General features: G+C 47.4%; 1 protein-coding gene across 1 annotated transcript; it reads left to right on the plus strand.

Moving 5' to 3' along the window:
- The first annotated feature begins 1,488 nt into the window (after positions 1 to 1,488).
- On the plus strand, positions 1,489 to 22,834 carry LOC144612520 (NACHT, LRR and PYD domains-containing protein 3-like). Its single transcript, XM_078432109.1, has 11 exons — positions 1,489 to 1,681; positions 10,776 to 10,868; positions 12,835 to 13,001; positions 15,851 to 16,022; positions 16,123 to 16,188; positions 18,930 to 20,667; positions 21,521 to 21,607; positions 21,763 to 21,933; positions 22,089 to 22,259; positions 22,415 to 22,582; positions 22,747 to 22,834. The coding sequence occupies exons 1-11, from the start codon at positions 1,504 to 1,506 to the stop codon at positions 22,832 to 22,834; spliced, it is 3,099 nt and encodes a 1,032-aa protein (XP_078288235.1). The 5' UTR covers positions 1,489 to 1,503.
- The last annotated feature ends 4,425 nt before the right edge of the window (positions 22,835 to 27,259 follow it).

Genomic DNA, 27,259 nt, shown 5'->3' on the forward strand with positions numbered 1-27,259 from the left:
AGACTGTGGCCACTGATTCTGGACTCGCCCAACATTGGGAACATTTTTCCTGCATCAAGCTTGTCCAGTCCTTTTATAATTTTATATGTTTATATGATTGTATACGATCCTTTGTATGTTTCCATAAGATCCTACGTTGTACCTAGAACCCGAGGACATGAGCTATAGAAAGAGGTTGGGAAGGCTAGAACATTATTCTTCGGTGTGCAGGAGACATTATTCATCTCCAGTGTGGTGCTCTTGGGTCTGTCCAAAACATGTTGTCCTCCCAGCTCAGTTGCAATGTTCAGGAGGGAATGTTGGCCCATTCCAGATTGCAGGACGATAGGAGACGAGAGACTCGGCGGGGTGGGGGGAAGGTAAAGAGATAGCCCAGAAGAAATGTGGGACAGGGCAGAAGCCCACCAGAAACGGGGGACCAATGGGAGATCGCCGGTAACAAAAGGCGAACCTTCGGGGGGGGGGGGGGGGAGGGGGCGGCGAGAACAAAGGGGGCGGGGGGATGGGGTGGGGGTGGGGGGTGGTTCGCGGCTGCGAGCAGCTGTTAGATCTGTTTCATTAACGCGGCGACTCTTGTGTACTGCCGAGGCGAGTTCTACTGTATGATATTACCCGGTTATGTGCAAAACAATGCATTTCACTGTACCTAGCGACATGTGAAATTAAGTATGATGAAATATTGAGATTGAAGGCTGATTTTATAGAGATGTATAAAATAATGGAGGTAATAGAAAGGGTGTACGCACAGGTATTTTTCTTCAGAGTAGAAGAATCCAAAGGGCGAGCGCCTTTGATGGGAGGGGAACCATTTAATAGAAACCTGAGGGTTAACATATTCTCACAGATTGGTGGGCATATGGAACAAGCTGTCCGAGGTGGTAAATTGAAGCGGGCAGAATAATAACATGTCAGAGAGTTATAGACTGATACAGAGTGGAAACAGGCCCTTCAGCCCAACTTGCCCACACCGGCCAACATTTCGCAGCTGCACCAGTCGCACCTGCACGCGTTTGGCCCATATCCCTCCAAACCTGTACCTGTCCAAGTGTTTCTTAAATGTTGGGATAGTCCCTTCTTCAACTACTTCCTCTGGAAGCTTGTTCTAGACACCCGACACCCTCTGTGTGAAACTCAGATTCCTATTAAATCTTTTCCTCAAAAGACATTTGGACTGAGTGGTTTGGAGAGATTATGCTCAAACGTACTGATGGGACTAGCATAGATGGGGCATTTTGGTTAGGTTGGGCCAAAGGGCCTGTTTTCTTGCTCTGTTTCTAAGACGATCATTCACTTCCACTTGGCCCAGAAAGCCAGCTCAAATTGCTACCATTTATTCCGAAGCTGTGGGTCTCGATTTGAAAATGCTCTGCAACCTGCACTTAATGGTTTTTTTCAGGTGGGAAATTAACTCAAGCTGGCAAGTTCCTCAAAAGAATTTGGCCAGGCACCTCTTCAAAGAAAGATGGACAGAACACAGGAATAACGACAGAAAAGCAAAGTCAGATGGAGAGCAGAACCTCAATGGAATGTGAACCCGCCGAAGAGGAAAGGGAGCAATGTCAGCCCAGAGGGAGTGGAATAGGAGACGTGGTTCACGGCCCTGGAACTGACCCAAGTGGCGAAATCCATCATGACCGAGAATTATTAAACAAGGAATCATCGAGTCTCATCCAAGGAGAAGGTGAGTGACATGGGTGGGGAGGGAATGCTGCAGAATGGTGAAGACTGCAAGGAGAGAAAAGAGAAAAAGAAAACTAAGTAGTTAGGGCGAGGGGAAACAGGAGAGAGGAATTGTGGTGGAGCAGTGTTATACTGACTTGGTTAATGACGCTTCCGTTTTCTGCGAGGATCAGGTCTGGAACCTCTGCAACTTCTGATCATGTCTATGATTTGGACAAAAACGTAGGTGGTCGAGTTAGTAAGTTCAAAAACATTCAAACTATTTGCAGAATTGTGGATCATGAGGAAAGCTGTCAAAAGCTCCACTAGAATACACATCAGTTGCAAATGTGATCTGAATGAAGGCAGACAAAGATTGGATTGTTTTCTCTGAGTAATGAAGGCCGAGTGGAGGCCTATTAGGAGTATAGGATAAAAGGGGCATAGATATTGTTAGTCTTGTTCCCAGGGTGGGGATGACACTTACTGGAGAGAGGAATGTTTAAAGGGGGCATGCTGGACAAGTTTTTTACGCAGCCTTTGGTCCGTTCCTGAGGAGGTGGTGGAAATGCTGTTTAGACTGACGCATGACTGACACAGTCAGGGAACAGAAGGATCCAGTCCATGAGCAAGTAGATGGGATTAGTTCAAATTGTCATGATATTGTTAGTGCAGATATGGGGGATCTAAGGGCCAGTTCCCGTGCTGCACTATTCTATGTTCTATGTATCATCTCCAGGTTTGGCTTCATTAATCCAAATCATAAAATCATGGACTCGTGCAGCAACGAAACAGGTTCTTCGGCCCTTGTTGCCCCATCTGTACTGGTCCCACCTGCCTGTATTTGGTCCGTACCCTTCTAAACCTGTGCAAATATATTTTAAATGTTGTGGTAGCATTGCCCCAACTACCCCCTCCGGTAGCTTGTCCCATATGTCCCCATGATCTGTGAAAACATTCTCCCCAGATTCATATGAAAACTTTATCCACTAACCTTAAATCTATTTTCTCTGGTTCTTCATTCACCTGCTCTGCGTCTAAGACACTATCCACTCCCCTCACGAATTATCCACCGCAATAAGATCATCCCTCGTCCTCCTGCGCTCCAAAGAATAAAGTCCTCGCATGCTCAACCTCTCCATGTCATTCAGGCCCTCGAGTACTGGCAACATGCTCTTAAAGCTTCTTCGCACCATTTCCAGTTTGGTAACATCTTTCCTATAACAGGGTTTCCAGAACTGAACACATAAACATAGAAAACGTACAAAACTTAAAAAATCGGTGCAGGAGGAGGCTATTCGGCCCTACGAGACAGCACCGTCATTCATTGTGATCATGGCTGATCGCCCCCAATCAATAACCCGTGCCTGCCTTCTCCCTATATCCCTCGATTTCACTAGCCCCTAGAGTTCTATCTTAAATCCATCCAGTGACTTGACTTCCACTGCCTTCAGTGGCAGACAATTCTACAGATTCACAACACTCTGGGTGAAAAAGTTCCTTCTCACCTCAGTTTTAAATGGAATCCCCTTTATTCTAAGAATGTGGCCCTTGGTTCTGGACTCGCCCAACATTGGGAATATTTTTCCTGCATCTCCCTTGTCCAGTCCTTTTATAATTTTATATGTTTCTATAAGATCCCCTCTCATCCTTCTAAGCTCCAGTGAATACAAGCCTGGTCTTTTCAATCTTTCCTCATATGTCAGTCCCGCCATCCCAGGGATCAATCTCGTGAACCTACGCTGCACTGCCTACGTTACTGTAAATGTGACCTCGCCCAAGTCTTGTACACCTGTTACATAACGTCCCATCTTCTATACTCAATATTCTGATTGATGAACCCTGTCCTTCACTGAGGTCCTGTCCTGCTTTGACTTCCCAAAATGCAACACCATGTACTTATCTGTATTAAACTCCATTCAACATTCCTCAGCCCAACGGATGAAGGCCCCATTGCAACACTTGATAACTATCGTACTAATCATGTCTTGTGTACTCATCCAAATCTTTGAGATAAACCACAAACAGCAATGGGGCCAGCAACGATCCCAGAGGAACAGTACCAGTCACAGGCCTGCAGTCTGAAAAACAAACTTTGATCGTCACCCTCTGCTTCCTATTACGGTCAATTCTTTATCCAGTCACCTTGCTCTCCCTGGATCATTTGCGATAAAACCTTCCAAAGCAGTCTATCGTGTAGAACGTTACCAAATGCTCTGAGGTCCATATGTAAAGTCTACGGCTTTTCCCTGATCAATCTTTTAAGTTACTTCAGAAAATTCAATCAGATTTGTGAGACATGATCTCCAATGTACAAAGCTATGCTAACTCTCCGCAATCAGTCTTATCAATCCCAATATGGATATATCGTTCCCCTCAATATTCTCCAGTAATTTGCCTACCACAGACGTTAGGTTCACTGGTCTATACTTCCCATGGTTTACCTTGCAGCCCCTCTTAAATGCAGACATGGCATAGCTACCCCCCTCCCCCAGCACCTTACCTGTATCTAATGATCATTCGTATAGCTGAGCCAAGGCACCTACAATTTCTAGTCTACACTTCCCACACTGACCTCGGACATAACTGATCAGACCCTGGAGATGTATCCACCTTCATACACCTTGAGGTATTCAGCACCTCCTCGACAGTAATATAGACTGTTCTCGACACTTCCATTAATTGTCCCACGTTCCCTGCTTTACGCATATTGCTCAACATTAAACACAGAGGTAAAATACTCAATAAGAACGTTGTACATCTCCTGTGGCTCCACACTGAGATGACCGCTTTGGTTTCTAAAGGGCCCTATTTCTCTTAATATAAATTAGAACTTTGAATCTCCCTTAATATTATCTGCCAGGGCTATCTCTTGATCCCTGTATACCCGCCTGATTTCCTCGTTTGGTATGCTCCTGAATTCCCGAAACTCCTCTGGGAATAGACTTGATCCCACGTTCCCAGATCGATCCCAAGCTGCCTGCGTTTCCCTGACCAGAGCCTCAGAATCTCTCATCATGCAAGCTTCGATGCTCCCACTTGCCTTGTCATTCTCTTTAATATGAGCATGCATGCCTTGTACTCTTGTCACAACATTTTTCAAAGCATCCCAATTTCCGGATGTTCATTTGACAGCAAATATTCGGAATTTATAAATATATTTAGAAAGTCAAAATCCCCCAAAATTACTACCTTATTAGCCGTATAGCTACCTGTAATCTCTTGCCATTTGCGCTCCTCCAATTACCGCTGACTATTACGCCCCGCCCACCCCCTCCCCCAGCAATTCACATACCCATCAAGGTGATCAGCACCTGTTTAGTTAATCGCTCCACCAATACAGACTTACTTGAACGAACCATGAGCCATAACAATTTATTCACAAATGCTGGAGTAACTCAGCAGGTCAGGCAGCATCTCGGGAGAGAAGGAATGGGTGACGTTTCGGGTCGAGACCCTTCTTCAGACTGATGTCAGGGGGGCGGGACAAAGGAAGGATATAGGGGATCTGGGAAGGAGGAGGGTAAGTTGGAGAAGTCGATGTTCATACCACTGGGCTGCAAACTGCCCAGGCGAAATATGAGGTGCTGTTCCTCCAATTTCCGGTGGGCCTCACTATGGCACTGGAGGAGGCCCATGACAGAAAGGTCAGACTGGGAATGGGAGGGGGAGTTGAAGTGCTCGGCCACCGGGAGATCAGTTTGGTTAATGCGGACCGAGCGCAGGTGTTCAGCGAAGCGATCGCCGAGCCTGTGCTTGGTTTCGCCGACATGAGCCATATCATCTCGGTCTACTGCCGCAAAATTCTTCCTAATCAATAAAGTCCTCTTTCGCCCTCGCCTCACTCGCTACATCCTGGAACATTAAGCTGCCAGTCCTGTCCCACTTAGCCAGATTTCTGTAATGGGTACATCATCCCAGTCGCACATACCTATCCACACCCTCAGCTCATCCGCCTTACCCCTCAGACCTCTCACATTAAAATAATTGCAATTCAATCAAACAGCCCTCCCTCGCTTGTAGTCACATCTATATTGTCCACCCCACCCCCCAAACTTATGGGAATCCCACCACGATGGGTCTTCCAGGCACGATGCTTCCTCCTGCCTAATATTACTGCTCTTCCCTGACGGGTCATCGCCTAACAGTCAACATAGCATCCCAGTTGCACACACCTATTCACACCCTCAGCTCATCAGCCTGACATTAATAATTGCAATACAATCACGTAGCCCTTCCTGGCTCGCTGTCATGCCTATTTTGTCAACTGAACTTTCTCTGAAAGTTCGCCTCCTGTTTCTCATCTGCCTCAGTCATGCATTGGATCTCACCCTTCAACCAATCTAGCGTCGATCCACCCACATAGCTGCAGCAAACTGCCGGTCAGGATGTATAAGAAGGAACTGCAGCTGCTGGTTTAAACCGAAGAAAGACAAAAATATGGGCAATTAGAGGAACAGCACCTCATCTTTCGCTTGGGCAGTTTATACCCCAGCGGTATGAACATTGTGTTCTCCCACTTCAGGTAGTCCCTGCTTCCCCACTCTATCCCCTCCCCTTCCCAGTTCATCTACTAGGCTTCCTGTCTCCGACTACATCCTATCTTTGTCCCACTCCCTCCCCTGACATCAATCTGAAGAGGGCCTCGACCCGAAACGTCACCCATTCCTTCTCTCCTGAGTTGCTGCCTGACCCGCTGACTTACTCCAGTATTTTGTGTTTACCTTCGATTTAAACCAGCATCTGCAGTTTTTGTTCCCCGAAACAACGGATACAGTAGATAAGTTTGGATGAGGTGCAAATTAGCTTTTGCCTAACCTGAAAGGACTGTCAAAGTCCCTGGACAGAGTCGAGGGAAGAGGTATCGTAACAGGTGTTGCATCTTGTACGGTTGCAGCGGAAGGTACCTGGGGAGGGGGTGGTTTGGGTGAGGAGGGATAAGTTAACCAGGGAGTTGCGGAGGGAACGGCCTCTGCGGAAGGGGACAAGGCGTGGAGATGGGAAAATGTGGCTAGTGGTGGGGATACCATTGGAGGTGCCGGAAATGTTGGAGGATTATGTGCTGTATGTGACGGCTGATGGGGTGGAAGGTAAGGACGAGGAGGACTCTGTCTCTGTTGCGAATAGGAAGGGGGGCAAGGGCGGAGCTGCGGGGTACCGAGGAGATACGAGTCAGGGCCTCATCTATGATGGGAGAGGGGAATCCCCGTTCCCTAAACTGAGGACATCTCATATGTTCTAGTATGGAACACCTCATCTTGGGCGCTGATGCGGCGTAGACGGAGGATTTGGGAGAAGGGGGTGGACTCAAAACAGGAAGCAAGGGGGGAAGACGTATAGTAGAGATAGTTGTGGCAGTCAGTGGGTTTGTAATAGACGTAAGTCAGTGGTCTATTTCTTGTGATGGAGACTGGGAGCTGCCGCTCAGGATATTGGCGTTCCCTTCAGGTTCAGCTGCAACTCATCCCTCTTGTACAGGTCACGTCTGCCCCAGAAGAAATCTCAGTTGTACAAAAGTATGAATCCCTGCATCAGCTCCATTGCCACGCAGTCACCTGTCCTTGTTTTCCCTGTTCCTACACTCACTAGCGCGGAGCACAAGCAGTACTACGGAGATCACTGCCCTGTATTTTTACATCTTTCTGAACATCCTATGTCATTTGTACCAACATGCACAGTGACTTCTGGCTCCTCACTCTCCCTCTTGAGAATATCAAGTAGCCGCTCCGAATCATCCTGGACCCTGGCACCAGAAAGCAATACAAAATACAGGAGTCTCGATAGCTTCCACGGAATCTCCTGTGCACCACTCTCCCCTCTCCCCAACAGATGTCTATCCTACCACTATGGCTTTGCCATACACGGAGCCTCATCCTGCCTGATACTACTGCTCTTCCCTGACGGGTCACCCCTAACAGTCTCCAAAACTGTTACGTGTTTTGAAGGGGAATGGCCACCTTCACCCTTTGCTAACTAGAGGTCCTGGGGATCACCCACCTCCATTCATCCTGGTGTTTGGGCATGACCACCTCACTGTTAGTTTTGTCCAAAAGGTATTTCGGATGATCCCGGGGTCATCTGTCTGCATCTCCATTTCCCAAATACAGCCTGCAAGGTGCTGCACCTGGACACATTTCACACGGGTTTAGTCACCAGCGACACCAGCAGTTGCTCTGACATCCCAGGTGCTGCAGGAGGAACGTTGCATCATTCCACCTGTCTCCTGGCGGCACTGAAATAACAACCAACAATCTCACCAATATTACGCAACTGGCTAAACAGCAGGTTCAACAGACTGTACATTTATCTCCTCCCCTTCTCACACTCCTTGCCGAAGACTCGTGAGCTGAAGACTGGCACTTGCCCTCTCCACAGCATTTTAACACTACACAGCCTCTCTACCAACACAGCCACTCCCAACAGGTCGCTTCGCTGGATCTTGCTTTTTTATTAGTTGCTCAATCAGGCAATTTCGATGCTTCAAACAATATGCGTGCCATATTTTCAAGTGCTCTGCTAAACTGTGGTCCTTTCATCCGCGTCATTAAGATAAGTTGTAATATAGGGAGGCCCAGCACTGGTCTTTACAGCATCGGTCTACACATTGACCCATTTATTAAAGTGAACGGGCTGCCCGGCAAATGGTCAGTGTTATCCTGGATGGTGTCGGAGCTGCAACACCACTTGACGTGCCCCTGATGGTCCATGGGGAAAGGTTTGAATGTGAAAAAGCGAGTCTCAGTGCAAGATTTCAATACTGTTATACCACCAGGCCACAGGATGGAAATGTCTGATTCAGTTTAGTTTCTGGATCAATATTGACATAACATGCCCCCTCCCACAAAACCTACCCGCTCTCACCCCCAACACCACAGGAGCTGGCCAGAATTAACTGGAAGGAGGCCCTAGCAGGGAAGACGGTGGAACAGCAATGGCAGATATTCCTAGGAATAATGCAAAAGTTGCAGGATCAATTTATCCCAAAGAGGAGGAAAGATTCCAAGGGGAGTAAGAGGCACCCGTGGCTGACAAGGGAAGTCAAGGACAGCATAAGAATAAAAGAGCAGAAGTACAACAAAGCAAAGAAGAGTGGGAATCCAGAGGATTGGGACTCTTTTAAAGAGCAACAGAAGATGACTAAGAAGGCAATACGGGGAGAAAAGATGAGGTACGAGGGTAAACTAGCCAATAATATAAAGGAGGATAGTAAAAGCTTTTTTAGGTATGTAAAGAGGAAAAAAATAGTCAAGGCAAGTGTGGGTCCCTTGAAGACAGAAGCGGGGGAATTTATTATGGGGAACAAGGAAATGGCAGATGAGTTGAACCGGTACTTTGGATCTGTCTTCACTAAGGAAGATACAAGCAATCTCCCAAATGTTCTAGTGGCCAGAGATCCTAGGGTGACGGATGAACTGAAGGAAATCCATATTAGGCAGGAAATGGTGTTGGGTAGACTGATGGGACTGAAGGCTGATAAATCCCCAGGGCCTGATGGTCTGCATCCCAGAGTACTTAAGGAGGTGGCACTAGAAATTGTGGACGCACTGGTGATCATTTTCCAATGTTCTATACAGTCTGGATCAGTTACTGTGGATTGGAGGGTAGCTAATGTTGTTCCACTTTTTAAGAAAGGAGGGAGAGAGGAAACGGGAAATTATAGACCAGTTAGTCTGACGTCAGTGGTGGGGAAGATGCTGGAGTCAATTATAAAAGAAGAAATTGCGGAGCATTCGGATAGTAGTAACAGGATTGTTCCGAGTCAGCATGGATTTACGAAGGGGAAATCATGCTTGACTAATCTTCTGGAATTCTTTGAGGATGTAACTAAGAAAATTGACAGGGGAGAGCCGGTGGATGTGGTGTACATTGACTTTCAGAAAGCCTTTGACAAGGTTCCACATAGGAGATTAGTGGGCAAAATTAGAGCACATGGTATTGGAGGTAGGGTACTGACATGGATAGAAAATTGGTTGACAGACAGAAAGCAAAGAGTGGGGATAAATGGGTCCCTTTCAGAATGGCAGGCAGTAACTAGTGGGGTACCGCAGCTATTTACGATATACATTAATGACATGGATGAAGGGATTAAATGTGCCATTAGCAAATTTGCAGATGATACAAAGCTGGGTGGTAGTGTGAGCTGTGAAGAAGATGCTATGAGGATGCAGGGTGTCTTGGACAGGTTGTGTGAGTGGGCGGATGCATGGCTGATGCAGTTTAATGTGGATAATTGTGAGGTTATCCACTTTGGTGGTACGAATAGGAAGGCAGAGTATTATCTGAATGGTGTCATGTTAGCAACAGATCCGGGTGTCAGTGCATCATTCACTGAAAGGAAGCATGCAGGTACAGCAGGCAGTGAAGAAAGCCAATGGAATGTTGGTCTTCATAACAAGAGGAGTTGAGTATACGAGCAAAGAGGTCCTTCTAGAGTTGTACCGGGCCCTAGTGAGACCGCACCTGGAGTACTGTGTGCAGTTTTGGTCTCCAAATTTGAGGAAGGATATTCTTGCTATTGAGGGCGTGCAGCGAAGGTATACTAGGTTAATTCCCGGAATGGCGGGACTGTCATATGTTGAAAGACTGGAGCGACTAGGCTTGTATACACTGGAATTTAGAAGGATGAGAGGAGATCTTATCGAAACGTATAAGATTATTAAGGGGTTGGACACGTTAGAGGCAGGAAACATGTTCCCAATGTTGGGGGAGCCCAGAACAAGGGGCCACAGTTTAAGAATAAGGATTAGGCCATTTAGAACTGAGATGAGGAAAAACATTTTCAGTCAGAGAGTTGTGAATCTGTGGAATTCTCTGCCTCAGAAGACAGTGGAGGCCAATTCTCCGAATGCATTCAAGAGAAAGCTAGATAGAGCTCTTAAGGATAGGGGAGTCAGGGTGTATGGGGAGAAGGCAGGTACGGGGTACTGATTGAGAATGATCAGCCATGATCACATTGAATGGCGGTGCTGGCTCGAAGGGCCGAATGGCCTCCTCCTGCATCTATTATCTATTGTCTATTGATAGTGGTGGATTGTGGTTCACAGTTCACTTCGCAATCTTTTCATTCTTGTGTTAATCATTGTTTAATCCCACTATTATTATTCGGTTTACTGCAGAGCAGCAGAATATGGTAATACCTATCCACACCTTGGCTGAAGATGGAAACAGGACTGCGGCTCCAGTGACCCCAACAACAAGTACGGACAGAGGTGTGTTGCAGAATTCTTCAAGATATGAATGTTGTCTTGATATCTGGTTGCACCTAATGATAAGGGATGAAGGATAAAGGATGAAGGAAGGGACTGAGAAAGAAAGGATGTTATCCTCAGGCGGTAGTTGAAAGGACAGAGGGAGTGATCGTAGAGGTGATGAATCATCCTCATTGAAGATTCAGATGTGCATTAATGCAGTGACTGGCGAGAGGCTTTCTGAGAAACTGAAGAGTAGAAGATGGCGCATAAAACATGGCGACTCTTGTATTTGGACTCTGTGTAGTCTGCACTGTTAAAGTTATTATGGTCAAGTTGTACCTCAGAGTCATAGAGGCATACGGTATGGAAAAAGGCTCACCTTGGACATGTCAAACAACATGGCCGATCTACTATAGTCCCACAAGCCTGTGTAAGACCCATGTCCCTCTAAACCTATCCTATCCATGTACCGAGTTTGTCATAAAATCCCCTACTCCACCGGAATCCTATGTCATTTCTTTCTTGATTCTCCTCCTCTGGGTAAAAGACTGTGTGCATTGATCTATTCTATATAACAGATAGTGTATCAATTCTTCTCCTGATCCTCGTTTACAGGAGGATGGTCACTGAACTTGGGTACACATGACAAAGTATCCATTGAAGCCAGGGAGCATGAGGCCACAGAGAGTGGAGTGAAGCTGGGTGGTTCATGCATGTGGAAGATAATCCTAGGAAGATTAGCTGGCATCAACTACAGGGTTGCCACAGGTGATAAGTGCATCTGCACCTCTTCATCAGTGCATTCGTTTAATGTGCGTTTTTTTGCTGTGATCTGTTCTCTGTCTGAACACCGGCTATGGAGATGATCACATTCCCCCAGTGCCCACCCTTCCCGTGCCCAACGCTGCCCCATCCCCCTGGGGCCCATGTTCCCTGGTCACACCATCACATCCTCCTCGGTTCAGACGCTATCCAACTCTCCCCTGCTCACACGTTACCTCAGCCTCCCCGATTCTTCAGACTGATGGCAGAGTTAGCCGTAAGCTGGCAGGGAGGTGCGGCAACACAAAGCCTGGCAATTGAGATGGATGTTATTGAGGAGGTTTTTTTTGATAGGTAGTTGGTTGAACAAAGGCTAGAGATGAAACATCAAGATGTTAAGCAGAAGGACTGAGTGTTGGAGATTGTGAGGGTAAAGAAAGGAATATTGGAGGAAGGAAATGGGGAGGGGAGAAATCGGTGCGAGACTGTGGAGAGAGTGGGCGGAAATAAGGCGGGTGTGCGGTTTGGATTGTTACTTAATCTTGGAGAATTCAGTGTTCATACCATTGGATTTAAGGCGACCCAAGCGTAATGTGAAGTGCTGTTTCTTCAGTGAGCATGTGTCCAAGGACAGAGAGGTTGCTATGGCAATGGGACGAGAGTTTCAATGTTTGGCAATTGGCGAGACAAAGCATAGACTCGGCGACTGTTTTGCCGAACACTTCCGCTTTATCCGCCAAAACCTAGTGGATTTTCTGGTTGCTAACCATTTTTGTTCCTCGCGCAAATTTCTCCCACCCCCTCCCTTTCCACTTACATGAATTCATCTCACTGCACAATTTGCAACTCTTCACTCCATTTGTTTCACACCTGTCTTATCATCTCTGGCCTTTCCCCAATTATCAGCCTATCAAAAATTCCCCTCACCTGTATCCACCTTACTTACAGTCTTTCACCTGTTCTTCGTCTTGTCCACATTTCTCCCCACTCACCGCCACCACAATCAGCCTGAAAAAAGATCCAGACTTGAAACGTCACCTACCATATTCTTCAGAGATGATGGTTGACCCACTGAGTTCCTCCAGCAAATTGTCTTATTCCGATATTCTTCTTGGATCATTCTCATTAGGAGCCTGGAACACTCAGGGTGGGGGTTGCTGTTGTAGCGGGAGCCAAGGGTACTGATTCAGATGATGTTTTGTTTCTCTCTTTGAATACACAGATCTGACGCCTACATTGTCTGAGCTCCTGACACAGTGGAACGAGTACCAATTGTTCCAACTAACAAAATTCTATCGGGAGAGACTAAAACAGGCGATTGAAGAAGGGGTTGAAAGTCTCAGCTTCATGATGAGACCGGAGGGACATTTCACTAAACAAGAGCACGTAGTAAGTGGAAGGATCACGGTGACTTCTGTTTCCCGTCACAGAACTGACGGCATTGGGGAAGAGTGACCAATGCCAGTCTCACTCACCTCGCACTCCCTGGGCTGAACAATGTTATGGACAATGCAATAATCTCTGATCGGTTTGTGTCCTGTAGATCTGTATTAGGCATAAAAGCTGTGACATGGGAACTTCTGAGAATTGTCCATTCTGATCCAGCTGTTCTTCCCACACATGCATCTTAGCACAACGGTCAGGGAGCAGTAAACTTGTAAACGAGAATCAAAAACGATAACACGTTTTATGTGGCATCAGTTTCATTGGTCGCATCAGTTCATTAAACCATAGAGGGCATTAGGCAAAAGCACAAGAACTGCAGATCCTGGTTTACAAAAAAGGACATACTGTGCTGCACTAAATAACTCTGTTTTTGGAGATGCTGCCTGACCTGCTGAATTACTCTAAGACATTAAACTGTTCGCTTGTCATTCAATTGAAAAAAAAATGAAAAAAAGTACATTTGCTAAAATCTACAATCTGAACAATCTGAACAATATTCAGCAAGTCAGTTATGCGCGCATCTGTGGGAAGAGGAGCCGAGTTAATATGCAGTAAAAGGAGGGGATGAGCTGCAGGAAATGTGCAAGAGAGGGATGTCTTTGATCGGGTGTAACTGGGGTAGGTATAGAAATAAAACGTTATCTGGTCAATGAGTGAATGTGGGCTCAGAGTGTAGGAAAATAACTGCAGATGCTGCACAAATCGAAGGTATCACAAAATGCTGGAGTAACTCAGCAGGTCAGGCAGCATCTAGGAGAGAGGGAATGGGTGACGTCAGGTCTAGACCCTTTTTCAGATGGGTGTCAGGGGGCGGGACAAAGAAAGTATATAGGTGGAGACAGGAAGACAGTGGGAGAACTGGGATGGGGAGGGGGGAGGGGTAAAAGAGAGAGACAGAGAAACTATCTAAAGTTGGAGAAGTCAATGTTCATATCGTTGGGCTGCAAGCTGCCCAAGCGAAATATGAGGTGCTGTTCCTCCAATTTCCGCTGGGCCTCACTATGGCACTGGAGGAGGCCCATGACAGAAAGGTCAGACTGGGAGTGGGAGAGGGAGTTGAAGTGCTCAGCCACCGGGAGATCAGGTTGGTTAAGGCGGACTGAGCGAAGGTGTTGAGCGAAACGATCGCCGAGCCTGCGTTTGGTCTCGCCGATGTAGGGAGATTGACATCTAGAGCAGCGGATACAATCATTGAAGTTGGTGGAGGTGCAGGTGAACCTCTGTCTCACCTGGAAAGACTGTTTAGGTCCTTGGACGGAGTTGAGGGGCGAGGTAAATCTCCTGCGGTTGCAGGGGAAAGTGCCCGGGGAGGGGGTGGTTTGGGTACGAAGGGACGAGTGGACCAGGGAGTTAAGGAGGGAACGGTCTCTGCGGAACGCAGAAAAGAGAGGAGTTGGGAAGATGTGGCCGGTAGTGGGGTCCAGTTGTAGGGGAAGGAAATGTTGCAGGATGATTTGTTGGATTCGCTGGCTGATGGGGTGGAAGGTGAGAACGAGTGGGATTCTGTCCTTGTTACGAATGGGGGAGGGGGAGCAAGAGCGGAGCTGTGGGATATAGAGGATGTCCTCGTGAGAGCCTCATCTATAATGGTAGAGGGGAAGCTCCGTTTCCTGAAGAATGAGGACATCTCTGATGTCCTAGTGTGGAACACCTCATCCCGGGCGCAGATGCGGCGTAGACGGAGGAATTGGGAGTAGTGGATAGACTTTTTGCAGGACTCAGGGTGGGAAGAGGTGTAGTCCAGATAGCTGTGCGAGTCAGTGGGTTTGTAGTAGATGTCAGTGACTAGTCTGTCTCCAGTGATGGAGATGGTGAGGTCCAGAAACGGTAGGGAGATGTCGGAGAAAGTCCAAGTATAGTTAAGGGCAGGATGGAAATGGGTGGTGAAATGTATGAAGTCAGTGAGTTCTGCATGGGTACAAGATGTGGCACCAATGCAGTCGTCGATGTAGCGGAGGTAGAGTTCGGGGATGGGGCCGGTGTACGTCTGGAACAGGGATTGTTCGACGTACCCGACAAAGAGGCAGGCGTAGCTGGGCCCATGCGAGTGCCCATAGCTACGACTCTGGTTTGGAGGAAGTGGGAGGAGCCAAAGGAGAAGTTGTTAAGGGTATGAACCAGCTCTGACAGGCCGAGGAGAGTGTTACTAGATGGGGATTGGCTGGTTCTACGGTCGAGGAAGAAACGGTGGGGGATGGAAGTGTGGAGTGACTGGGCATCCATGGTAAAGATGAGGGAGTGGGGGCCTGCAAACCGGAAGTTATCGAGGAAATGGAGAGCATGTGAGGTGTCTTGGACGTAGGTGGGGGAGGGATTTGACCAGCGGGGATAGGATGGAGTCGAGGTAGGTGGAAAGAAGTTCGGTGCGGGCTCAGAGTGGGTAAGAATGTAGATGAAATAACATAGTAGCTTCAAAATGCCGAGCAGGAAGCAATGCAGACTGGACTGGACACATCCATTTCTAGTGAGATAGTGTCTATGTGAGGCCAAAATGAATTGGATAAATTTCCCATCCATATCAACACAGCCATCGTTGACCTAAATGGCCTGTTCCCGTGCTGTACTCTGCTGTGTTCTCGGACACTGCCAGGTGTGGAGCGCGTTTCACACTGTCAGGACTCTGGGAGTGCACAGTTGGTTAGCCCAGTGTCATGGGTGTATGAACAGGCAAACCAATGCCTGCCTCTATGCTCAATAATACCAGAATATCCCATTACTGAATCGCTAATACCCCCCCCTCCATTAGCATTGTCTCATTCACTTCTCAATATATTCATTGTTGTTCTTCACAGAATATCACTGAGCTCGCGGTCAAGGGAAACCGGAGTGACTGTTCGACCCTCTTCCTAAGTCTGGTGATGGAGAAAGGCAACCGACCCCGGCGGGTGATGTGGGAATCCTTTGTGAAAATGCAGAATGAATTACCAAAGCTGGACAAAATACTGAAAGAAATCCAGAAGCTGGGTACGGCAAATCAACACACTGAACTGAATATCACTTTGGAACACTATTGTTAACAATGTTATTCAAGTCTGGTTTAATGAATGCTCTTTGATTTGAACAGGTCCTGATCCACAAGAATACATGAACATCGCCAGTGGTTTATCTGAATTATCCTCTCATATGGAAGGTGAGTGTTGAAATGTACAGTTCACACCAATGACTTGTTAAAATTGATGTAATACTGAAACTGTTTGTTCAGAGCTTTGCAGAATCGGAAACCAGAAGATCAAACCTTAAGCAATTGTTCGACTGAAAGTAAGCATGCTGGTACAGCAGGCAGTGAAGAAAGCTAATGGCATGTTGGCCTTCATGACAAGAGGAGTTGAGTATAGGAGCAAAGAGGTCCTTCTGCAGTTGTACAGGGCAGGTCCTTCTGCTGTTGTACTAGTGAGACCACACCAAATTTATGTCTCCAAATTTGAGGAAGGACATTCTTGCAGCAAGTGCAGCGTAGGTTTACTAGGTTAATTCCAGCAATCGCGGGATTATCGTATTTTGAAAGACTGGAGCGACTGAGCTTGTATACACTGCAATTTGAAAGGATGAGAGTGGATCTTATTGAAACATATAAGATTATTATGGGATTGGAGAAGCTAGAGGCAGGAAACATGTTCCCAATGTTGGGGTAGTCAAGAATCAGGGGCCACAGTTTAAAAATAAGGTGTAGGCCATTTAGAACGGAGATGCGGACATTTTTTTCACTCAGACAGTTCTAAATCTGTGGAATTCTCTGCCTCAGAAGGCAGTGGAGGTCAATTCTCTGGATGCTTTCAAGAGATTTAGATAGATCTCTTAATGAAAGCGGAGTCAGGGGGTAGGGAAAGAGGGCAGGAACGGGGTACTAATTGTGGATGATCAGCCATAATCACATTGAATGGCGGTGCTGGCTCGAAGGGCTGAATGGCCTTTTGTCTATTCTCTATTGACACGGGGATTCTCTATGGATTTCTTCTTTGTCTGTGGATTCAAGTGCAGCTTAGTGACAGTACTGTCATATGGTGAGGTGCAGTGAAAAGATTTTGTTGCGTGTTACCCCGTCAGCAGAAAGACAAGACGTGATTATAATCGAGCCATATACAGTATAGATTAATTATGAGGAAATAACGTTTAGTGCAGGGTAAAAGGAGAAAAGTCCGATCTAGGATTGCCCGCGTGTAACCAAGGAGGTAGATGGTAGTTTCCATATCACCCGATCTCTGACATACACCGGAACTATTACACTGCATTATTTCAACTCCTCCAGGCGTTAATTGTACAAGGCTTTGCAATGCATCAGGTTGTAGGTTAAATCAGTGATATCCAGTGCACACCTGGGGGAGAATATGTGCGCAATGCCCCACACACTGCTGGCAGGGTTCCTCACACACGGGAAAATCCCACACACTCCTAGATGGGTCCTGACACACTGTGTAACCTCACACACTCCTAGATGGGTCCTGACACACTGTGTAACTCCACACACTCCTAGATGGGTCCTGACACACTGTGTAACCCCACACACTCCTAGATGGGTCCTGACACACTCTAACTCCACACACTCCTACATGGGTCCTGACACACTGTTTAACCCCACACACTCCTAGATGGGTCCTGACACACACTAACTCCACACACTCCTACATGGGTCCTGACACACTGTGTAACCCCACACATTCCTCACAGGGTCCTGACACACTGAAAATATGTACATTTCTGAGAACATTCCCGAATGTCTACAATGTCGAGGATGAGGTTCCCTCCACCACAGTGGATAGAAACCTGAATGAATCGGATCTGTCTCTCACTCCCCTGCTCATGGGCAGGCCAAGTACCCCGTTACATTAGCTTCACTCTGTACCCGACAATCCTTCTCAATCAGTTGATGATTTTTCACAATTGTTGACAAGTCACAATAAGTTCTCACCTCTAGACACAACATCCCTCCCTCCACATGTATGTTGAATGAATTGCTTCCTTCATGGCTCTCTGGCTTGTTCTTCCATGTCCAGCTTCCAATTCTAATGTCACTTCCCCATGGACACCACTCCTTTGCCCACTTTGCTTCCAAACATGCACGGGGCCGCTACTAGATGAAGCTACACTGCTTGCAGTTTTCAATGATGACTCGCCAATGACTGTCACTTCGGTCGTACCATCTCTCTCTCTCTCTCTCTCTCTCTCTCTCTCTCTCTCTCTCTCTCTCTCTCTCTCTCTCTCCCTCTCCCTCTCCCTCTCCCTCTCCCTCTCCCTCTCCCTCTCCCTCTCCCTCTCCCTCTCCCTCTCCCTCTCTCCCTCTCCCTCTCCCTCTCCCTCTCCCTCTCCCTCTCCCTCTCCCTCTCCCTCTCCCTCTCCCTCTCCCTCCCCCTCTCCCTCCCCCTCTCCCTCCCCCTCTCCCTCCCCCTCTCCCTCCCCCTCTCCCTCCCCCTCTCCCTCCCCCTCTCCCTCCCCCTCTCCCTCCCTCTCCCTCTCCCTCTCCCTCTCCCTCTCCCTCTCCCTCTCCCTCTCCCTCTCCCTCTCCCTCTCTCTCTCTCTCTCTCTCTCTCTCTCTCTCTCTCTCTCTCTCCCTCTCTCTCTCTCTCTCTCTCTCTCTCTCTCTCTCTCTCTCTCTCTCTCTCTCTCTCTCTCTCTCTCTCTCTCTCTCTCTCTCTCTCTCTCTCTCTCTCTCTCTCTCTCTCTCTCTCTCTCTCTCTCTCTCTCTCTCTCTCTCTCTCTCTCTCTCTCTCTCTCTCTCTCTCTCTCTCTCTCCCGTGTCTGTAACCAGGTTTACCTCACTCCATTGAAATCCATCAGGTGTTCAGGAGCATTGAACTCATTCTTGTAATCGTGAATGTTGAGTTTTGAGTTGAACCATCTAACATTGTGTCCATTATCTGCCTATTCCCGTGCAAGATGTTCAACGTAAACACAAGGAGACTCTGCGAGCACAGACGGAAACACTGAGCGTCAACACGATCCTGATGAAGGAGAAGGTGAAGGTTTGCCAGCTGCTTGATCGATACGTTGAGCTCACAATAATCTCCACTGTTCGAGATCGGACACTGGTAGAACATGAGCTGCTGGCAAGAGGCCGGGACCATGAAGAATGGAGAGAGAAATGTCTCCGGATAGAACTGGAAAAAATCAGGACAGATGAATTATTCCTCAGCAGCTTTTCCAGAAGTAAATCCCGTTCTGGGAGTTCAGCATCTGTGGCCGGAGTCCCGGGGATCGGAAAAACAACAATGGTGCAAAAGATTGTTAATGACTGGGCCACAGGGAAAATATATCAAGACTTCCTGTTTGTTTTCAGTTTTAAATTCCGAGATTTAAACACTATTAACTGCAGAGTGACCCTGAAGGAACTGATTCTGGATCAGTATCCTTACTTTAGGAATATCCTTGAAGGGGTCTGGAAGAACCCAGAGGGATTGCTGTTTATATTCGACGGTCTGGATGAATTCAAGGGCAGGATCGATTTTGCTGACAGTCGGAGAGACACAGAACCTCAGCACATGTGTCCAGATCCTGAGTGGTCGTGTGAAGTGTCTGACATTGTGTACAGTTTAATCCAGCACAAGCTGCTGCCAGGGTGTTCAGTGCTAGTGACCACCCGCCCCACTGCGTTACATTTACTGGAAAAGGCAAAGATCAGTGTCACGGCTGAAATCCTGGGATTTGTTGGTGAGGAACGGAAAGAATATTTCACCAGGTGTTTTGAAGATCAGACGGTGGCAGCAGCTGTTTTCAAACACGTGGAGGAGAACGAGATCCTGTACACCATGAGCTACAACCCATCCTACTGCTGGATCCTCGCCCTGACACTGGGCCCCTTCTTCACACAAACACACCGGGACACGCAGCGAGTTCCCAAGACCATCACCCAACTATATTGTTACTTTATTTACAACATCCTGACAAACCACGGCCGTGAGATTGAGAGCCCCCGTGAGGTGTTACTGAGGGTTGGTCAGATGGCCTTCACTGGAGTGTCCGAGAAGAACATTGTGTTCACAGATGGAGATTTGATCAAGTACAAACTGCAGCCTTCCCAGTTCCTGTCCGGGTTCCTGATGGAACTTTTGGAGAGAGAGGATTCAGCCCGGAGCGTGGTGTACACCTTTCCACACCTCACCATCCAAGAGTTTGTAGCTGCACTCGCACAATTCCTGACTGCAGATACCAGGAATACGCTGAAACTCCTGTCTGAAGCCCACAGCGCGACAGACGGCCGATTTGAGGTATTTCTCCGTTTTGTCGCTGGTCTCTCCTCCCCACGGTCAGCTCGGGTCCTGGAGGAGTTTCTGGGTCCATTTCCTCATCAAACAATCTGCCGAGTGATTGACTGGGTGAAGGAGGAGGTTAAACGCCAGGCTGGAAACACAGGGAAGGACGCTGGTAAACGGACCCTCCTGAACACGCTGCACTACCTGTTTGAGTCTCAGAATCCTGCACTTGCTCAGCAGACACTGGGATCTGTGGAAACACTTTCATTCCGTGGACAGGGTCTGACCCCGATTGACTGTGCGGTCCTGTCTCATGTCATCAGGCACTGTGATACAATCAAACATCTCAATCTGTGGGGCTGCCGCATTCAGTGTGAAGGTCTCCAGCGGCTGGGACCGGTTCTGCACAAGTGTCAGCACTTGGGGTAACTGTCCGTTTGACGATAACACTGACCTGTAAAATTGTTTCACTATTTTGTTCTTCCGTCCAACAACCTTTCTATGGGGCCGGCCGTCACTGTGCACGGCACCCCTCCTCTTTTACACTACCAAGATCGCCGGTGGTCTACTCCGTCCCCCCCCTCCATCGGGTCGCCGGTGTTCTACTCCGTCCCCCTCTCACCTGGGTCACCGGTGGTCGACACCGTCACCCCTCCACCAGGTTACCGGTGGTCGACTCCGTCCTCCCTCCCCCGAGTCACCGGTGGTCCACTCCGCCCAACCCCTCCCCTGGGTCACCCGTGGTCGTTTCTGTTCCCCCCTTCACCCTCCTCCCTCCCCCGGGTCGCTGGTGGTCGATTCCGTTCCCCCCTCCACCCTCCTCCTTCCCCCGGGTTGCTGGTGGTCGACTACGTTCCCCCTCCTCCCTCCCCCGGGTCACTGGTGGTCGACTCCTTCCCGCCCTCATCCCTCCCACGGGTCGCTAGTGGTCGACTCCGTCACCCCCTCCTCCCTCCCGCGGGTCAGCGATAGTCGGCTCCGACTCCCTCTCCAGGGTTGCTGGTGGTCGACTCCACCGCCCCCCCTCCCCCGAGTCACCGATGGTAGCTGCCGTTCTCCCTCCCCCACGTCACGTGTGTTGCAGGCGTTCTCTGCACGGGGAATTTTTCCCAGTCGTCGGGAAATGATAAATAAATGGTAAAAGTCACCAAACACCACAACGACAGAGATTTATTCAACAATTTGCTGAGGCGCTTCCAGAAATATCAGTTTCGGAGAAGTTATCTCAGCCACGGGGTTTGTATCAGTTTGTTCCTTACTCTGTCTGTTTGTGTTTAGACTGGAATGCAACGACCTGGGTGATTCAGGAGTGAAACAGGTGTCTGCGGCTCTGGGGAACCCGGACTGTAAAATACAGAGACTGCAGTAAGTTCCAGACTGTGAGAGATTGTGTTTACAGTCACTGGGTGTCTGACACTGAACATTAATATGATCAGTAATCGTGTCACTGATAAACACTGGGGATTTGCACCGTCTCGTGTCTCACTGTGTCCCTCACCCTCACTCTCTCTCATCTCCAGGCTGGGCAGTGTCGGTCTCACAGACTCTGGAGCCGAGGATCTCGCCTCCGCTCTCAGTACAAACACCTCACTGACGGAGCTGGAGCTGAGTGGGAATAATCTGGGAGATTCCGGAGTGAAACTGGTGTCTGCGGCGCTGGGGAACACGGACTGTAAAATACAGAGTCTGGGGTAAGTCCCAGACTGTCAGAGATTGTGTTTACAGTCACTGGGTGTCTGACACTGAACATTAATATGATCAGTAATTGTGTCGCTGATAAACACTGGGGATTTGCACCGTCTCGTGTCTCTCTGTGTCCCTCACCCTCACTCTCTCTCATCTCCAGGCTGGACAGTGTCGGTCTCACACATTCTGGAGCCGAGGATCTCGCCTCCGCTCTCAGTACAAACCCCTCACTGACGGAGCTGGAGCTGAATGGGAATAATCTGGGAGATTCCGGAGTGAAACTGGTGTCTGTGGCGCTGGGGAACGCAGACTGTAAAATACAGAGACTGGGGTAAGTCCCAGACTGTGAGAGATTGTGTTTACAGTCACAGGGTGTCTGACACTGATCATTAATATGTTTAGTAAATGTGTCACTGATAAACACTGGGGATTTGCACCGTCTCCTGTCTCTCTGTGTCCCTCACCCTCACTCTCTCTCATCTCCAGGCTGGACAGGGTCGGTCTCACAGATTCTGGAGCCGAGGATCTCGTCTCCGCTCTCAGTACAAACCCCTCACTGACGGAGCTGCACCTGATAAACAACTCCCTCACAGACCGATCTGTTCCCGGTCTCCGCCGCCTCATACTGACCCTCCCGTGTCTGGTGTGGATCAGGTGAGTGTTTGTGTAAATGTTTATTGTGATAAAATATCAGGGGATGTGCGGGCTTCTCCTGTGATTTAGTTCTGTGAGTGTTGTTGAAATATCAACCGCAGTCCCTGTTCCTGACACTGATGTTTAATCTGTTTATTTTGTCTTTATTCCTGGGCTTGTTTCAGCCTGTCGGTGAATAAGTTCAGTGCAGATGGACGGAACCAGCTGGAGTGTCTGCGAGGCATTAGACCCGGACTGAGAGTGGTCGTGTGAACATCTCGGGGTGTAAACGTCACCGCCCAGGGGACGGGAATATTGTTGTCCGATTCCCCGCCCTCCCCTTTAAACGGCCGCCCTCCCCTTTAAACTGTTGCCCTCCCCTTTAAACTGTCGCCCTCTCCTTTAAAAGGCCGTCCTTCCCTTTAATCGGCGTTTAAATCCGGTGCTTCCCCCCAGTGGGGGACCGGGGAATTGCATCTGGACCTGCAGGGTCTCGGGTGTGTCTTTCTTTATCATAGACAATAGGTGCAGGAGGAGGCCATTCGGCCCTTCGAGCCTGTACGCACCGCCATTCAATGTGATCAAGGCTGATCATTCTCAATCAGTACCCTGTTCCTGCCTTCTCCCCATACCCCCTCACTCCGCTATCCTTAAGAGCTCTATCTTGCTCTCTCTCTTGAATGGATTCAGAGCATTGGCCTCCACTGCCTTCTGAGGCAGAGAATTAATCCCACAGATTCACATCTCTCTGAGTGAAAAAGTTTTTCCTCATCTCAGTTCTAAATGGCCTTATTCTTAAACTGTGGCCCCTTGTTCTGGACTCCTCCAACATTGGGAACATGTTTCCTGCATCTAACGTGTCCAACCCCTTAATAATCTTATGCGTTTCGATAAGATCTCCTCTCAACCTTCTGTATTCCAGTGTATACTAGCCTAGTCACTCCAGTCTTTCAACATATGATAGTCCCGCCATTCCGGGAATTAACCTAGTAAACCTCAATAGCAAGAATATCCCTCAATAGCAAGAATATCCTTCCTCAAATTTGGAGACCAAAATTGCACACAGTACTCCAGGTGCGGTCTCACTAGGGCCCCGTACAACTGCAGAAGGACCTATTTGCTCCTATACTCAACCTCTCTTGTTATGAAGGCCAACATGCCATTGGCTTTCTTCACTGCCTGCTGTACCTGCATGCTTCCTTTCAGTGACTAATGCACTAGGACACCCAGATCTCGTTGTACGTCCCCTGTTCCTAAATTGAAATCATTCAGATACCCGACCTGACCCGACCTTTGTGTTCTGGGTCGTGTCTCCGTTCCTGCTGCGGCCTACCATCGGCCCAACTCCTGGAGCTGGCGGCCTCCAGGGCTCTGGTTCGCAGAGCCCGGGGACCGGACTCACCATCAGCGGAGCCGGCCGTCGTCGGAGGCTGCGGGAGCGGCTCTGACTCGCCTTAGGCTCGGGCCGCTGCGGACCGTCTGGCGCGGCCTGCAACCACAACAACCTGACCGCGGGAGAGGACGGCAGGAGAAGGGAAAAGACATTGTGGCCTTCCATCACAGTGAGGAGAGGACTGGAGGAGACTCACTGTGATGGATGTTTTCTTGATGGATGTTTCTTCTTTTGTGTGTTTTTGGGGTTGTGTAATTGTAATGCCTATTTTGATGCTTTTGTTGTTGGACTCTGGGTGACATAATTTCGTCCAATTTGGATGACAAATAAAGCTATCTATCTATCTATTCTATAATACTCTGCCTTCCTATTCTTACCACCAAAGTGGATAACCTCACACTTATCCACATTAAACTGCATCTGCCATGCATCCGCCCACTCACACAACCTGTCCAAGTCACCCTGCAACCTCATAGCATCTTCCTCACAGTTCACACTACCACCCAGCTTTGTATCATCTGCAAATTTGCTAATGGGACTTTTAATCCCTTCATCCAAGTCATTAATGTATATTGTAAATAGCTGCGGTCCCAACACCGAGCCTTGCGGTACCCCACTAGATACTGCCTGCCATTCTGAAAGGGACCCATTTATCCCCACTCTTTGCTTTCTGTCTGTCAACCAATTTTCTATCCATGTCAGTACCCTACCTCCAATACCATGTGCTCTAATTTTGCCTACTAATCTCCTAATGAAAACACTCAGCCAGAAAAGAAGACAAAATGACTTGAAAATGACAATGTAACTGATGCAGCCGTTTCACCTGATGCTGCATGTGAAGAAGACATTTCAAAAGATATTGAAAAAATGTGATCTTCCGGACTGTTGGACAAAAAGAAAGAATATCGCTAGCTAATTGTTAAAAACAGAAAACTGGGATGTTGTGTATGCAGCAAGTGTCATCTTGGACTTGAACGAACACAAGGAATTCATTTGTCTCGTGAGTGGAGCAGTGTTAATGTAGTAGGAGTGAGTGGTGACAAAGCTAAACAGTTCATGAGTTTAAGAAAAAATATTTTTAAGCACAAAAATAATGAAGCTCATATCAGAGGCCAAAAACAGCTGAAAAAAAGCAATTGAAAATGTAGTGTATATGTCACTGAAAAAGGACGAAGCAAAAACATGTGGAGTTTTTAGAACTGTATATAATATTGTACACAATGGTAGGCCCTACACAGATATGTCTTCTGATATTGAACTGCAAGAAAGAAACGGCATCGACTTAAGGTACGTCCTACACTCACTCGTAAGTCATGTGTAGATGTTTCTAGCCACATAGGGAACCAGATGCGAAAGACAGTGGCGGAAAATATAATTTCAAAACAATCTAAAATTCTATTATGATAGATGAATCTACTACTATTAATGGGAAAACTGTTCTAGTAGTCTGCTTGAGATCAGCAGTTGGTGAATCTACCCAACCTATATCATTCTAGTTTGACTTAGAACTTATGAAACTTGGTGCAAATGTAAAATCTATATATGATGGTTTCTAAGTTACTTACAAAGAGGTGGTTTTTCAATACAATACCTAAACGAAAATGTGATATCACTTGGTGCATCAGTAATTTTAGGACGAAATGCAGGGGTTGCAAAAATATTTCTTGATAATTTCTCTAATGCAAATGTTTGGCACTGTGCCAGTCACAGGCTTGAACTCAGTGTAGGTGATGCTATAAATGAAGTTGCAGGTTTGAATCATTTTCAGATATTTTGTGATAAATTGTATTCCTTATATCATAGGTCTCCTAAGAATCAGGATGAGTTAACTGCATGTGCTGAGGTTCTTCACTGTCAACTGTTGAAGATTGGTCGTGTTTTCAGTGTGAGATGGGTTGCTTCGTCTTACCGAACTGCAAAGGCAATGTGGCAGTCTTATAAAGCTATTTGGGAGCATTTTGGAAAAGCACGCTGTGATGCTTCAAGATCTAGTGCAGAGAGAGCAAAGTACGAGGGGCTGAATAAAGTATTAGAGTCATCAGCTTTCGTAAATAATTTGGGCTTGTTGATGGACAGTTTGCTAGAGTTGTCTGAACTGTCACTTCAACTGCAGAACTGAAATTGTACACTTAGTAAAGCACATGAGGAAATTAAACGAACTGGTTCTTGGATGTCAAATAGAGAAGCCAGAAAATGTTATACTCAAGTGGAGAAAGCAACAAGCCAGATGATATTTAATGGAATAAATTTGAGAGCTGGTAAAGTACCTACTATACATAGACAACAGTTTTTGAGGAGTTTGGTCGAAAATATGAAATCCAGGCTGCTTGAATCTACAACAGCTTCTAATGATAAATGTAAAAAGTTAATTAACAAGTCGAAATATTTAGATATGAACAATATTCCAGAAGATTCACTTTTTACCTTTGGGGATAATGATGTAGAATTAATGGCAGAACAATTTGGCTTAAATGGTCGGCTTTGTGTCAGACCCTTCAGAGAATTCAAGGACTCTAAAGGGAAGATAGTTTCTGCAGCTTTTCAGCAGCTGGTAACGGCTGTAAATACAATTCCGGTATCGAGAGCAGAATGTGAAAGAAGCTTCAGTGGCATGAATTTCTGCATGTCATCACAACGTGCAAGACTTCAAACTGATCATCTCTGAACTCTTCTATTTATTGTTGGTGGGACCTCCTCTGTCAAAATTCAACCCCGAAGAATATGTGAGGGAATGGCTTCTTAGTGGCAGAAGACGTGTTGAAGAAACGGCATGCAGAAAGAAAGAGGAGGTGACAGAAAAAAATGGAGATTATATACCATTATGGAACATTTTGTAATGTAAACAGAGAGAGAGAGAGAGAGCGAGAGAGATGCCAGAAAGCAGCTATGACATATAATACACAATAAACTATATTATAAATACACTGCAGGTCCTTCTGAAGTTGTACAGTCAAGTCAATTTTATTTGTATAGCACATTTAAAAACAACCCACGTTGACCAAAGTGCTGTACATCTGATTAGGAAGAAAAATGAAACATACAGTAGCATACAAACATAACAGCACATACAAAACAGTTCACAGCGCCTCCTCAATGAGCCTCAAACGCTGGGAAGTAGAAATAGGTTTTTGAGCCTGGACTTAAAGGAGTCGATGGAGGGGGCAGTTCTGATGGGGAGAGGGATGCTGTTCCAGTCGAGGAGCTGCAACAGCAAAAGCGCGGTCACCCCTGAGCTTAAGCCTAGACCGCGGGATAGTGAGTAGCCCCAAGTCGGCCGACCTGAGGGACCTGGAGTTAGAGAGGTG

This window comes from Rhinoraja longicauda, unplaced genomic scaffold (assembly GCF_053455715.1).
Source record: "Rhinoraja longicauda isolate Sanriku21f unplaced genomic scaffold, sRhiLon1.1 Scf000055, whole genome shotgun sequence".
In the NCBI taxonomy this organism is placed as follows: Eukaryota; Metazoa; Chordata; class Chondrichthyes; order Rajiformes; family Arhynchobatidae; genus Rhinoraja; species Rhinoraja longicauda.

Excerpts from the sequence above, each read along its gene's own strand:
- LOC144612520 (XM_078432109.1), top strand. The coding sequence starts at position 1,504 with ATGGAGAGCAGAACCTCAATGGAATGTGAACCCGCCGAAGAGGAAAGG. Across the intron at positions 13,002-15,850 it reads TCACTAAACAAGAGCACGTA|AATATCACTGAGCTCGCGGT; the intron begins GTAAGTGGAAGG and ends TGTTCTTCACAG. Across the intron at positions 22,260-22,414 it reads TGTAAAATACAGAGACTGGG|GCTGGACAGGGTCGGTCTCA; the intron begins GTAAGTCCCAGA and ends TCTCATCTCCAG.